Genomic DNA, 13,961 nt, shown 5'->3' with positions numbered 1-13,961 from the left:
AATTAATATTGCCAGAGTTTCCTGCTCTAAAAAGCTGCAATTGACCCATCAACCAAAGCTGCTTAGCCATAATCACAGCTTCTACCTACAAATCTAGGCAAAGCCATAAATCCAGGAACCTCCCAAGTTACAGACATGCTCTTCTGGATAGAGGACAACCTCTTCTAAAGTCACCAGGGGAGGCACCTAACCACTATAAAGTCACTGAACAAACTGCCACACTGTCTCATCAGGATTCAGCTCCAGACACTGGGAAATGACTTCTACAGCATCTCCTCTTTGGCTCTGAATAGAGAAGTACAACCAATAAATCAATGATACCTCTCCCCCAACCAATGGATGACTTCCTCTAGCAATTTCTAATTAATGCTCAATGGCACAGGTGAGAGGATGAACACTGCAGCACCCCATATGTAAGGGGTGCTTGACCACTCATCCCCTACCCCTACTGACAGGTATTACTTACCCAGGTAATAGTAAAACCAGTATAAAATCATTCCCCCAATTCCTGAAGCCTTATAGACAGTCCAGAAGATACCCACTGAATAATAAAAAAATAAATCTCTTTAACTGATTTGACATTTGGGACATCTCAAATTTCTTTACTTTAGTTTATGCGTTCCTTTGCAACATCCCATTAATCACTCCCTACACTAATTTGCATAATAAGACAGTTTAAAGAGGGAGGTAGATAATTTAACAATCGAGGCAGTGGAGGGGGAAACATAGATGTCCCTTACCTGACAGCAGCACAAACCAAAAGGATAGGATGATCCAGAAACCTAGAAATCCACTCATAAACAGCTCCATCTTCTCAGAGGTGGTTGTCCATCACTTCCCCCTGAAATTCTTGGCCCACGGATAGAAATTTGGTCAGTGCCTCTTTCACTGGCAAAGTCTCACAAAATGATGCCTAGGAGGTGAATGAATATACACATTCATCCTATTTGACTCCATCAGGGAAGGTAGCTGAGCTCAGTACTGCATGAGTTGGGTCTTATCATTGGAGGAACTTCTTGTGACCTGAGATTTGAACACCAACAGGGACCTTCACAGTATAGAGACAGTTCAAACATGTTGTCCCACGTTTACATGGGAACAAAAGAAAGGAAAATGTTTGATTGCCACTTAAGGCAGGACACTCAAGCAAATCTGCAGGCAAGGACAATAGGACCTAGGAGTTAGGACCCTAACAGAATGATATCATGAGGATGGAAGTAGGACTGGTGTTAATAATCCAGTATATTTTAAACAATATATGCCATGGGTTACAAGAGAGAAGGTGAGATTAATTCCTCATGGTAGGAGTGTAGGAGAGGTTTGAACCTCCAGTGGGAGGTTCAAACTGGGATTCAGGCAGTTGTTTTTTGTTCCTTTCTAAAACAGGATACATTGATTAGGGCAGAGGTCTTCAAACTTGGCAGCTTTAAGACTTATGGACTTCAACTCCCCGAATTCTTCAGCCAGCTATGCTGGAGTCCACAAGTCTTAAAGCTGCCAAGTTCGAAGATCTCTGGATTAGGGCTTAAGAATCACAAATATACATACACGCAGACATAACGGAGGGAGGGAGGGAGGAGGGCCCATAAATATCCATAAATGTGAATACATTTACATTTTCCAAATCACAAACTTGTACAAATTTGTATACACTGTGATGAGTTAGATCAGGGCTGTCAAACTCGCGGCCCAAGGACCAGATACATCATGTGCTGGCCACGCCCCTACCCGGTTTAGCGAAGGGGGGAAAAGTCAAGATACGTCACATTAGGACGCCATGACAATGTGGGTTTGACACCCCTGAGTTAGATCCTTTCAGCAGATATAGGCAGGTAATAGAGGGGTGAAGCAAATTGAGAGAACATCTTCTTTGCTTTTTAGAAGGCTACGTATACAGATATGTCCACATCTTGCCTATTATTCTCTCACTTCTCTTTCCTACTTGCCTTTTTAGTGCCTGTAATAGCAGTAAGGAAGGGAAAATATAAATGGGAAGGGATGAGAGCGACAGTCATTCATTTTAAGATCAGGATAGACCATGCCAAGAAGCACAGAGTAAGCAAGAAGATGAAGCCAAACATACAATACAGTGCTTTATTTTCTATAATAACTAACCGAGTGTGGTTGGGCAAAATCAAATGCAGAAGAAAAAACCAGTACTTCTCCCACTATGGTTCCTCCACAATTTTCATTCAAAGATATGAAGTTGGTAGGGCCAGGATCCATCAATTCTGTGCACAATGTAAGGCATTCATTTTTCTCCATTATTTCCCATTTTTAAAAGCACCTAAAATGTTGACATCATCCACTTTGGGAAAGTTCAGAGGGCTACAAATACAGTAATGGCAGGCCCCATAAGGCCCCAAGTCACATTCTTTACATAATATAATTTTTAATGAAGGTTCATCATAATATAAAATACAAATGAAAATAAAGATAACAGGGAAAGAAACAGAAGGGGACAAGAAGCGTTGGGTAAAGGGGACAGAAAATAAAACAATAACCTCCAAAATACAAAACACAGTTACAACCTCAGCTTTTTACTTTTGCATATAGAGAAAATACTAGTCATTTCTGTAACACCAAACTAATCTAATCAGCAAAACCCAAAATCAAAATTTCATATATATATATTTTTCCTGTTTTGAGCACAAAATGTAGACGTGGTCTCTAAGTAGAAACAAACTGTGTAGGTTTTTTTCTTTAATTAAAACAGTTAATTTTGCCCTCTCTGCTAGTTCCATCAGTTTTTCCATCTGTTGTTCTAGTGTGGGAATTGACCTGAGTCACATTCTGTGCGGCCCTGCTTTTTGTTATAATCACATCAGACCATTTGTAATATTCAGGGCATCTGGTTCAATCTCCTGCTCTCTCTTTTTTTTTTCTACACTTCCTCACCAACACAGAGACTGGTTCAGTTAGAACAGTATATAGATATCAAAGAAGGGGTCATTTCCACATAGAAATGACAAGAAAGTAAGACTTCAAGGCTTTACTTAAATTAATAGGCTTTGCAATCTTAAAAAAAAGTGGATATGTTCTGAATTTTCTGTGCCATAAATGTATGTATCAGGAGGGGAGGTAGTCATGTTTGAGCCCTAGCCAACATATCCTATTATAAAAAGGAGCCCAAAGCAACTGTCTGAATCCCAAACAGCTCGCAATGCTATAACGTAGTTCTCTTTAAAACTTGGGAATTTGATAGCATTGGAGTCCAGGCCAAAACGAAGAAAGAAAGAACACCATTTGCATGCAGATCTTTTCCTTTCAGATCTATAAATCCTTTGCTACCAGAAACTTACCGTATTTTTTGCACTATAAGACGCACTTTTCCCTCTCAAAAAAGTGGGTGGAAATGTCTGTGCATCTTATAGAGGGAATATTGCAGCAGGTGGGAGGGGGGTTGGTGCGACGGCGGTATTCGCTGCTGTTCGCCACCACCGGGGAACACTGGAGCCTTTGCTGCCAAGCAGCTGATGGGCGGTTGGATAGGCCTCCTGGAATACCACCAATCAGCTGTTCTAGGGGGTGGGGATCGTTGCTGCCTTTTGCCACCGCCATTCTCTGCCGCCAATTGCTGCCAATCACCACTGCCAAATGGTGGCAGCAGTGACAGGCAGCGGTGGCGATCAGCAGCTATCGGTGGTGAACAGCAGCAAACAGCGGTGGTGAACGGCAGTGGTGAATGGCGGCGGCAAACGGCAGTGGCAAACAATGATGGGAAATGGCGGTATTCCAGGAAGCCAATCCAACCACCAATCAGCTGCTCGGCAGCTAAGGCTCCAGCTTTCCCCACCACCAGCAGCAACTCAGTTCAATTGACCAGCAGCAGGCACAACAGAGCGGAGCCCTGACGAGCGATGTGCTGGGGCTGCCATAATGTGCTGAAGCTGACCAGGCTGTTTGCTGTTTGCTGCAAGGATGCTAGCCAGATAAATACCAGATGGATGCTGGGAGGCAGAGGCAGATTTTTTTTTTCTTGTTTTCCTCCTCTAAAGCTAATGTGTGCCTCATGGTCCAGTGCGAAAAATACGGTAACTATTCTTCTGACAATTTGGCAAATCGTATATATTTCATTTGGCACACAGAAGACTTCACGGCCGATTTTACCTAATTGAAAATATCAGGTGTCTCTTTGCAGTCCCAGGAGACAGCACAACAGCCAAGTGGACAGGGCAAGCAGGTGTCTACTTCCAAGAAGATGAGCACAAGAGTACCTCTTTCAGGATTTTGTCCTTCGTCTCATCTAGACCTCTGAAGGGAAGAAGAAAAAACAAGATATGATAAAAAATATTAACAGAATTACCATCTCCAGGCATGTGTGGAACTACCGTGTTTTCCCGAAAATAAGACCCTGTCTTATATATTTTTTGAACCCCGAAATAAGCGCTTGGCCTTATTTTCAGGGAAGTCTTATTATTTTGGGGCGCATGGAGCAAGATGGGGCTCTTCTTGCCGTCTTACCTGATTTCCAGCTCTGTCTCCCTAACCCTAACCAGAGGAAATGGTGGGGACCAGCTGCACATGCGTTTAAATATTTTCAGGGAGGGCTTGTTTTAGCGCATGTGCTCAAAAGCCCGATTGGGCTTATTATCCGGGGAGATCTTATTTTCGGGAAAACAGGATACTTAGACCTACTTCAGTAAGAACTGTGTGCCAAGGAGGCCATGCCATTCCCTTGGCACAGCAAAGAGGTGACACAGTGGAGACTGATAAGGCACTTTGTGTCACTTGGCCTATCTTGACCAGCATTCGCACCAGTTGGAAAGTCTTTCTTCCAGCTATCGCAATTGCCAGTCTAGAGAGGCAGAAAGTAACAATGCAACCACTTTGCTCTTGGAAGGGGGCCACCTGGGTTCATGTGGGGGGGGGCTTCAGATGAGCCTTCTTCTAAGCAAAGAACCCCCTTGAAGATCTGTATAATCCTAATCATCAGATATAGTTGTGGAATGGAGTGGAGTGGAGTGGAGTGGAGTGGAGTGGAGTGGAATGGAATGGAATAGAATAGAATAGAATAGAATAGAATAGAATAGAATAGAATAGAATAGAATAGAATAGAATAGAATAGAATAGAATAACAGAGTTGGAAGGGACCTTGGAGGTCTTCTAGTCCAACCCCTTGCTTAGGCAGGAAATCCTAGTAGTAGCAAGGTCATTGTTTCCAGAGCACCAATAGTTGTCAAGCCAAGCGGGCGCCATCCACACATAAGCAGGAAGTATCAACTACTTTGCAAAAATGTGAATGTTGGCAGAAGTATAGATATTTTGGGGAAGTGTAGGGAGTGGGACTGGTTCAGTGAGGAACCAGCACACTGTTTGGTGCGGGGAGGGGGGACAATAAACCCCAAACCCATTGGGTTTTCTATCTCCCACCTATTTTAACGTACTCAGCAGTGTGGTGGAGTTAACACACTCCTTCAAGTTCTCTATAATAATCCATTCCGGCCCTCTCAAACTTATTTTGCTGACCGCAGGGCAACATAATAATTAACCTAAATCAGGGACTGAGTAAAGTGTAAACTCACATCTTCCATGTCAAAAAAAAATTCTCCACCATTCTTTATGGAACAAATTAGAGAAATTTCTATAACCCAAGTCCCCTCATTTTACAATGAAAATGAATCAGAGCTTGAGCAAGATATTCTAATTATTTACAGCGATAGGTACATTTGAAAAATGAAACAAGGAACAGACAAATGAGAGCCTGCCATTTGGTCAGTAAGATGCGTCTCATCTCATCCATTCACTTTTGCATCAGATCCCAGACAGGTCAAATATCCATCAATTTGGCAACCTCCATTCTGTCTGCTGTGGCTTATTTACCCAATAACCCTGACTTCCGCTGCTATGCGGAAATTTACTGCCACAATGCTGGAAGGCTGGCCAAGCTGAGTCAAGCATTCTCTTCAATGGCTGCCCACAGTGCCCTGTGCAACATTATTTGCACAACACTGTAGCTTCTGCATCATCACCCCTTGTCTAAAAACTGTAGCAATCTTTCTAATTGCAGCAGAAAGAAGCTAGGATAAAGCACAATAGTCACTGATTGATGGTTGGAACAAGAAGTCCATTTGCTTTAATAACATAATTGCTTCTCCATCTGATAGCATCTTGACTCTAATTTGATCTGTTACTCCATTACTAAGTTACTCCGTTACGTTTGTCCATTTCATGCAGATGATAAGCACTCAGGAAAAGGACTATATGATAACACACTCAGGGATGTAGTCCTGTATGCTGCATATTTATTTCCAATTTTCAAGGATACCTTAAAAAAAAATCTAAGAGTTTGTTTGAACTTTTATCATTGATAAAGCAAATGGAATCCCCCCCCCCGAAAAAACCCAACTAACCCTAATATGGGGCCAAGCCTGGAGGGCTCTCAAAACTCTCAGAAGATTGGGAGGGTGAGTTAAGTCTCGCAACCCTCTCTCTGGTGGTCCAATGTAACTGGTAGGAGCCAAATGAAACACCAGTTGAGACAAGAATCCTTTAAAGCAGGGGTCTCCAACCTTGGCAACTTTAAGCCTGGCCGACTTCAACTCCCAGAATTCCCCAGCTGGCTGGCTGGGGAATTCTGGGAGTTGAAGTCGGCCAGGCTTAAAGTTGCCAAGGTTGGAGACCCCTGCTTTAAAAAGACAAACAGAAGTGCCTTCCTTCTTCTAAAAGACTTTATTAGTTCTGATTTTGACTGGGGCATTTACTGAGTGCAAATAAATCCAATATGATTTGTGATAAATTTGCTGCTTTGCCACTGAGCTGTTTAAAGAGTTGAAGGCAGCAGGGACCAGTGAAACAAAGAACAATTATTTCTGTGGTTGTAAAGCCAATTAGAAGCTGCTGGGGGGGGGGGCAGAGGGGAACGGGACACAGAAATCTATGCAGAATCAAAACAGGCAGAGTGTGATGCCTGCCCAGAACTGCCTGCTTGGCATGCATCCTCAGCGGAGTTTGAACTGCAGAAACATTCCTCAAAGGAAGATCTAAGTAGAATTAGAATTAATTAGAATTAGAATTAGAATTAGAATTAGAATTAGAATTAGAATTAGAATTAGAATTAGAATTAGAATTAGAATTAGAATCAGAATCAGAATTAGAATTAGAACTAGAATTCTTTATTGGCCAAGTGTGATTGGACACACAAGGAATTTGTCTTTGGTGCATATGCTCTCAGTGTACATAAAAAGAAAAGAGATCTAAGTAAAATTAAAAAAGAAAAAAAAGTACTATAGATGATCATGGTGGGGAAGCCTCTTTCCTGAAATGAGGAAAAATAAAATCACTCAAGCTCCTTTCAGCCCATGAAAGAGACAATAGGAGAATGGGGACCACATTTTGGTAGCCATGTAGAGAGGTGGGGGGGGGTTCTTTCTCTCCTCCGTAACTCAGACTTTTAAGATCCAACCAATGACATTTTGGGCAGCAGATTCAAGATGGAAAAAAGGCAGTACTTTTTCACTTAATGCACAATTACTTCTAGCCTTTGCTGCCACACGATACCCACTCATAACGGAAGCTTTAGCTGGAAGGGGGAATTGGACACGTGCAATAATACCAAGACAATGTTCCCCTCTGAGGCAGATGCTGGGGGCACAAAGCATGGGGCTCATTGTTGCCTTTATGTCAGGTTTTGGGGAGCATCTAGCTAAAAACTCTGTTGGAAAGAATAAACAATCCCTTGCTCGATGCTGCAACAAGGATGCGGGTTCTGTCCCAAATGATTAATCAAGAGATCTCTGATCCCCGGCACTGGGAACTCCCACATCCTGCAAATTTAACAACTTCATAAAAGCACTGGTTCCCTGAGGGTATCTTTCACACAACAAGCCTTGGTTTTGGAGGCAAGTCCTAGAGTTTGTAGGATTCCTTCAGCAGACCAACTGTATTTTCTCTACCACCCCCCTCCCCAAATGGGGGCTGTAATCTCCAAATCTACCTCTTTAGTCCTGAATATCTCTATAAAAAGTTCTAAAATGTTGTGAAAGTAAGAGTGAAGCTAGGACCTGGTCCTCACCCCACCTATAAGGCAGAGATGACTGGTCTCAAAACTCTGAGGCTGCAAGGAGGGAGGCATGACACATGGGGCAGGGACTGCAGTCAATATTGCAAAAAAAAAACAAAAAACACAAAAAAAACTTGTATTAGTGCTGATTGTCACTGCTTAAAAGCAAAATACCTGTCATTGTAGCTGGCCAAAGAACCTGCAGGACCAATGGTCATCATGGAGATTTCCAAACAGGGGCACCTTCATTTGTATACATTTATGTATCTGTCACATGCATTCACGTACACGTTTATTATTATTAGTCGCTCCCTATCCCCCACCTCCAAACTCAAACTCTCAGATAGGCGCGTGTGGAGCTAAAGTGTCTGGGTTGCAAAAAAAAAAAAAAAAAAAAAATCCGAACTCTCTGCTGTCATCTGGTGGCCGTCCGGATTGCTACAACCTAGATACGATGGCCCCAGGTGCACTAAAACGCGGGAGAGCCATCCTACGTTGCAACTTGTCAGATTCTCCCTTTGCTGCTACTGCTGCCGTCGCCGCCTGCCTTAAAGGGAGTGATGGATGGACTCCTGGAAATCGGGACATTTTTGGGATATACCGGGGGGGGGGACCAGTGTGAGGCAGCAGCGCCTAGAACGTGCCCCCCCCCAATCGAGAGCAAAAGAGTGGAGCTTATTTGAGCTTCCTAGGCGAACGGGCTAAGCAAGCAAAGGGAACGCACGGAAGCAGGTTTAACTCGGAGCCTTTCCCGCCTGCCCTACGTGTTAGTAGCGCCTCCTAGAGGTTGCTGGAAAGAAAACTTCTCCCGTTTCTGAAGTTTTTCCAAGAGGAAGGTGGGGGGGACCGCGAGAAAAGTCAAAAGTAAATGGCAGCGGGCCGGGTGGAGGCGCTGTCCGAGCTGGTGTAAACGCAACACTTTATATATTTCTGAGTTTTATGCTCTTCATCGCGCTTCCAGTTTATAGGGCATGGTATTCATACACCCTGTGCCTACAGTTAAGGGTATCGTAACGTTGCCATCATGATGGTTTTGGTTTTATTTCACTTTTACAGAGATATTCCATTAATCTGATCATTTATCACCCAGCCCGCAGTGAGCATGACCTGGGTGCCACTTTAAGGGTACAAAATGAATAAATACCTTCGCCCTTCCTCAATTGAATCTATAGGTAACGTGCTCGCTCGGGCTTTTCAGAGTTAATGGTAAGGGCAGTTTATGTTGGAGAGCTTTACGGTCTATCCCACCACTTTGCATGTGTCTCTGCCCCTTGGCTCATGGTGATGGTGGTGGGGTGAGTACCCCACTTTTCCCCAGTGACATTGCAGTTCTGATGGCTCAGGGAAGCACGACTGGACCCCTTGCGATTTCAGCTGCTTCTTTAAATTCTACATATTTATCAAGTCAGTCAACTGTCTTTCCCAGTCTGATGCTTTCCAGATGTTACCCTGGAAGCCCTCGGAGTTACATGTGCTCATGTGCAGAATCCCAGATGGGTGAAATGATCTCTGACAACTCTGTAAAGCAGTCCATAAGTCGTACTGAAATACTAGTTTAGGAAGGAACCACAGTTTAGCTTATGTTACTTGAACCATCGTTCAGGTAAGGTACCTCAACTGCCTTGTTCCCACAAACTCCAGATCTTTAGCTTGTCCCATAGAAGGCAGGTAGGAACAGCAAACTGGTGTTCCATTCAATCCATTCAATTTCAGGAAGTCCCACTCCTCAATTGATATGCCCATAGAAAGAAATTATTCTGCTTCAAGGTGTCAAATTGGTAGCTTCTTGAGGAAAGAAAATAGGTTGGCAAATTTATGTTCTTCCACTGCTCATTGGAATGGGATTTGTGTTAAGAGGATTTCCTGGAGGATCCTGCCCTGAGAAAACTTTACTTCCTTTTGCTGTTGCTGTGGCCAACTTTTTTGCACCAACCACTACGCATGGAGATGCCTATGTAATGACTTGTACTAACACAGAAAGCAAACTAGAATTACTTTGACTCTGTTCCTTGGGATCGGTGCTAGTCTAGTAACTATTTTGCAAAGATTAGAAACCAAAGAACTTACCTTCAGGGAGAATAAAAGAGGAAACATGTGCTAGCCAATATTAAGTAGGCAGAGCCTCCTGCCGTGTAAAGCAGTCTTCTGAAACCCTGGATTCCTAAATTCCAGACGCATCTCCTTAAGAACAAGGTGGAGAATCCACTAGAGCAGAAGCAGGCAAACTGAAAAGCAAAATGTGCACAAACACCCTTCTGGGCATCTCTCTCTCTCTCTCTCTATTCTCTTCTCTTCTGTGCTGTTTCTTGGCTATGAGTCCAGCTCAAGTTGCCAAGTGAGCATCAGTCGTCTTTCTGCTCTGAAAGCTAAATGGTCCCAGGAAACCTTCCTGTCCAAATGCAGCAATGTGTTTGCATGAAAGAGGGAGAGAGCATTTCTAGTCTAGTGACGACAGAGGCTGGAAGGAGGAGAGGCTCCCAGCTGGTTTGTCTGTAGGTGAGAAGAAGAAGAGAAAGGTTTGGAGCTTGGCCATGGAAGGGTAGATACAGGGGGATGCTTCAGGGAAGGGGCAGTTCTGCTGGGCTGCCTAAATTGCCTCCTCATCCTTTGGTGCAAATCCTTCATCCCCTCCTTCACTTCTGTAAAGATTATTTGCCGATGTGAAACAGGCAGACAAATTTGATTAATTTTCAGTACACTGGAAGAATGGAGAAGACCAGAAGATGGTCTTCTGGTCAGCATCCCGAGCGCATTTCAAATTAACCCACAAATTTGGGTCTCCCTCCCCATCCATAACTTCTCCAGCTGAGAAATGGACATCTAAAAAGTCACTATTTCTCCAGCTAAACATAAGGAAAAATCTTTGTGTGCTAAAATCTTGGGGTGGAAATTAGTCACAGCAGCTTAGGAAATCTGCATATATTGGGAAGAAGACAGAGAGGACCAAGAAAGAGAAGTACTTCATACAGTATGCATTTTAAAAACAACATAAAGCAGTGGTGGGTTGCCCCCAGTTCAGACCGGTTCTATAGAACTGGTAGTAAAACCAGAGGGAGGCTCCGCCCACTGAGCCTGACGTCATATGAATGCTTCTGCACATGTGCAGAAGAGCATGCACACATGAGCGAAGCAAGCGTGCGCATGCGGCCCCGTTACGAACGGGTAGTAAAAGTAACTAGAACCCACCCCTGACATAAAGTACATTTTGATATAAGGGTGGCCATAGATTGTTTGACTAGATATTAACAAAACATACTTGTCTTTCCACTTTTGCCATACTTCTGATGGATTGTTTATTATGCTCAGATTTAAATCTATTGGAAGAGGGAGGAGGAGGAGGAAGGAGGAAGGAGGAGGAGGAGGGGAAGGAGAAGGAGAAGGAGAAGAAGAGGAGGAGGAGGAGGAGGAGGAGGAGGAGGAGGAGGAGGAGGAGGAGAAAGAAGAAGAAGAAGAAGAAGAAGAAGAAGAAGAAGAAGAAGAAGAAGAAGAAGAAGAAGAAGAAGAGGAAGAGGAAGAAGAAGAAGAAGAAGAAGAAGAAGAAGAAGAAGAAGAAGAAGAAGAAGAAGAAGAAGAAGAAGAAGAAGAAGAAGCTTACTCATTAGCTGTAGATAGTTTCTGTAAACCCAAAATAGCAGCCCTTCCAGACTGATGACACAATCAGTAACAATAATAGTCTCTACTGAACTGGGATTTTTGGCCTAATGTACTATATAAACACAACCCCAATGTTTAACTGGGGTGATTAATATAGACATTTCCCACTAATACAGCAATTGCTTAGATGCTGTTCCATATTTAGAGCGGGGCAAACTATCACTTAAAATAGCTTATCCCATCCTGGTAGCCTCCTGATAATTGGATTATAACACCCATCTTCCTCCAATAGCAATGCCAACTAACATGCAGCCTGCAGGGGGGAATTCTAATGTAACATTTCCAAGAGACAGGTTTAGAGGGTTCCCTTTGTTAAGTGCAAAAGTATAATGACGATGATAAGACTGCTTGGAAGTTTCAGCTTGTAGGATCAGTCCAAATCAATTCACAGAAAGATGATTAGTATGATGATAGGCTGACCATAATATATGACGCTGATCCAATCTAGATTGGTAAACAGATATTTCTCATCTTCCCAGGCTAGGGCTGTGTGAGAATGACTGGCCCAAAGTTACGCAAACATCTAATGTGCCTAAGAGAAGACTAGAAGGTGTGAGAAACTCCTTGGGATCCCACAATAGCCAATGCTAGAAGGTGCAGCTTTTCAGCAGCACCACTGCTGACGTGGAATGGCCTCTGCGGAGATCAGGTCGCCCCACCCCCACCTCTCCGCTTTATGTCTTTCCAGAGATTTTCACTGTTTTTTATATTGTTGTGTTTTCATCCTATGGATATTTTAATTTTTTTCCCCCTCATATCATGTACAGTGCTGAGAGTTATGAAATTGCAGTAGGAAAGGTATTCAATAAGTAAATGCTAACATGTACGGGCACAATCTTTTGTTTAACTTTCTGTCATAATAGTTTGAGGGGTGGCAGGAACATTATTTATTTATTTATTTATTTTTGCATCGAGTGGATGAGGTGACTTTTATTCAAGACTCCCAAGAGTTTAGGGGGCTGAGCAATGATTGGGTGACGTTTTTGCACTCTTTTACTGGTTAGCTGAATGGCATCCTGCTTGGCCCAGGATAGTCTAACACATTCTGTGCTTTTCGAGACAAGAAGCAGCAATGAAGACAGGTATATAAGACTATGTGTCAGGATGGTCAAACAATTGGCAACTCCAAATCTCAACCAACAAATGCTCTGCCTTACACACTGGCAAAAAAAATCAGAACCCAAAATACAAGCTGGATGGATATGACCTAACAGACGACCCTCACTCTGTCAAAGACCTTGGAGTACTCATCTCAAATTATCTAAGTGCCAGAGCTCACTGTAACAGCATTGTTAAAAAAGCATTAAGAGTTGTTAACCTAATCTTGCAAGACTTCTTCTCTGATAATATTGAACTGCAAAGTAGGGCATACAAAACTTTTGCCAGACCAGTTCTTGAATACAGCTCATCTGTCTGGAATCGAACAAGTCCAGAGATATTTCACAAGAAGAGTCCTCCACTCCTCTGCTCGCAACAGAATACCTTATGCCACCAGACTCAAAATTTTGGGCTTAGACAACTTAGAACTTCACTGTCTTCAGTCTGACGTAAGCATAGTACATAAAATCATCTGCTACAATGTCCTACCAGTCAATGAATACTTCAGCTTCAACCAAACAATACAAGAGCACACAATAGATACAAACTTATGGTAAACCGATCCAAACTAGACTGCAGAAAATATGACTTCAGTAACAGAGCTGTCAACGCCTGGAATGCACTACCTGACTCTGTAGTTTCGTCCCCAAACCCCCCCAAAACTTTAACCTTAGACTGTCTACTGTAGACCTCACCTCATTCCTAAGAGGTCTGTAAGGGGTGTGCATAAGCGCACCAGTGTGCCTACCATCCCTGTCCTAATGTTTTCTTTTATTCGTAACCTTTTCATGTATTTATAATTATGTTTACACTTGTATCTGTCATAAAATACATGCTTGACGAAATAAAATAAATAAAAATAAATAATTCAATAAAGGAGAATATTTGTAGCTCAGGGTTGAAATGAGAAGTCCTTAGGGCTCTCTGAGCTTGGTTGTTTTCTTGCAAATGTTTGATTACCCAAACTAGATAACATCATCACTGCTAGCACTGATGATGTTACCTTAGTTTGGGTAATGAAACATCCTCAAGAAAACAACCAAGCTCAGAGAGCACCAAGGAGCCCCTCAACTATAAATCAGAATTAAACTATTTTGGAGAGATTGGGGGATAAAAAAACAAACAAACAACCTGTGGTGGAATAGAAGTGCTAAAGCAAGAGCCATCTTTTCCTCCAGAAATTTACAATCTATAATGTGTCAGGTGG

At 42.8% G+C, this 13,961-nt stretch overlaps 1 protein-coding gene across 2 annotated transcripts in view; it reads right to left on the bottom strand.

Moving 5' to 3' along the window:
* The window catches only part of CHRNA2 (cholinergic receptor nicotinic alpha 2 subunit), a 35,723-nt gene extending 25,267 nt beyond the window's left edge, over positions 1 to 10,456 (bottom strand). The window contains exons 1-3 of one of the 2 annotated variants that reach the window (XM_034421240.3): positions 10,070 to 10,456; positions 4,111 to 4,254; positions 741 to 913 (exon numbers count right to left, since the gene is read on the bottom strand). In XM_034421240.3, the coding sequence (XP_034277131.2) occupies positions 741 to 810 (70 nt within the window). In that variant the 5' untranslated portion in view covers positions 811 to 913; positions 4,111 to 4,254; positions 10,070 to 10,456. The remainder of the gene's footprint in view (positions 1 to 740; positions 914 to 4,110; positions 4,255 to 10,069) is intronic. The other variant, XM_034421241.3, reaches the window with a different exon arrangement.
* Between the last annotated feature and the right edge of the window lie 3,505 nt (positions 10,457 to 13,961).

This window comes from Pantherophis guttatus, chromosome 1, assembly GCF_059756535.1.
Source record: "Pantherophis guttatus breed Tessera chromosome 1, ASM5975653v1, whole genome shotgun sequence".
Classification (NCBI taxonomy): domain Eukaryota; kingdom Metazoa; phylum Chordata; class Lepidosauria; order Squamata; family Colubridae; genus Pantherophis; species Pantherophis guttatus.
Note: the sequence above shows the minus strand (reverse complement) of the source record. Positions and strands in the feature narration are given on the sequence as shown.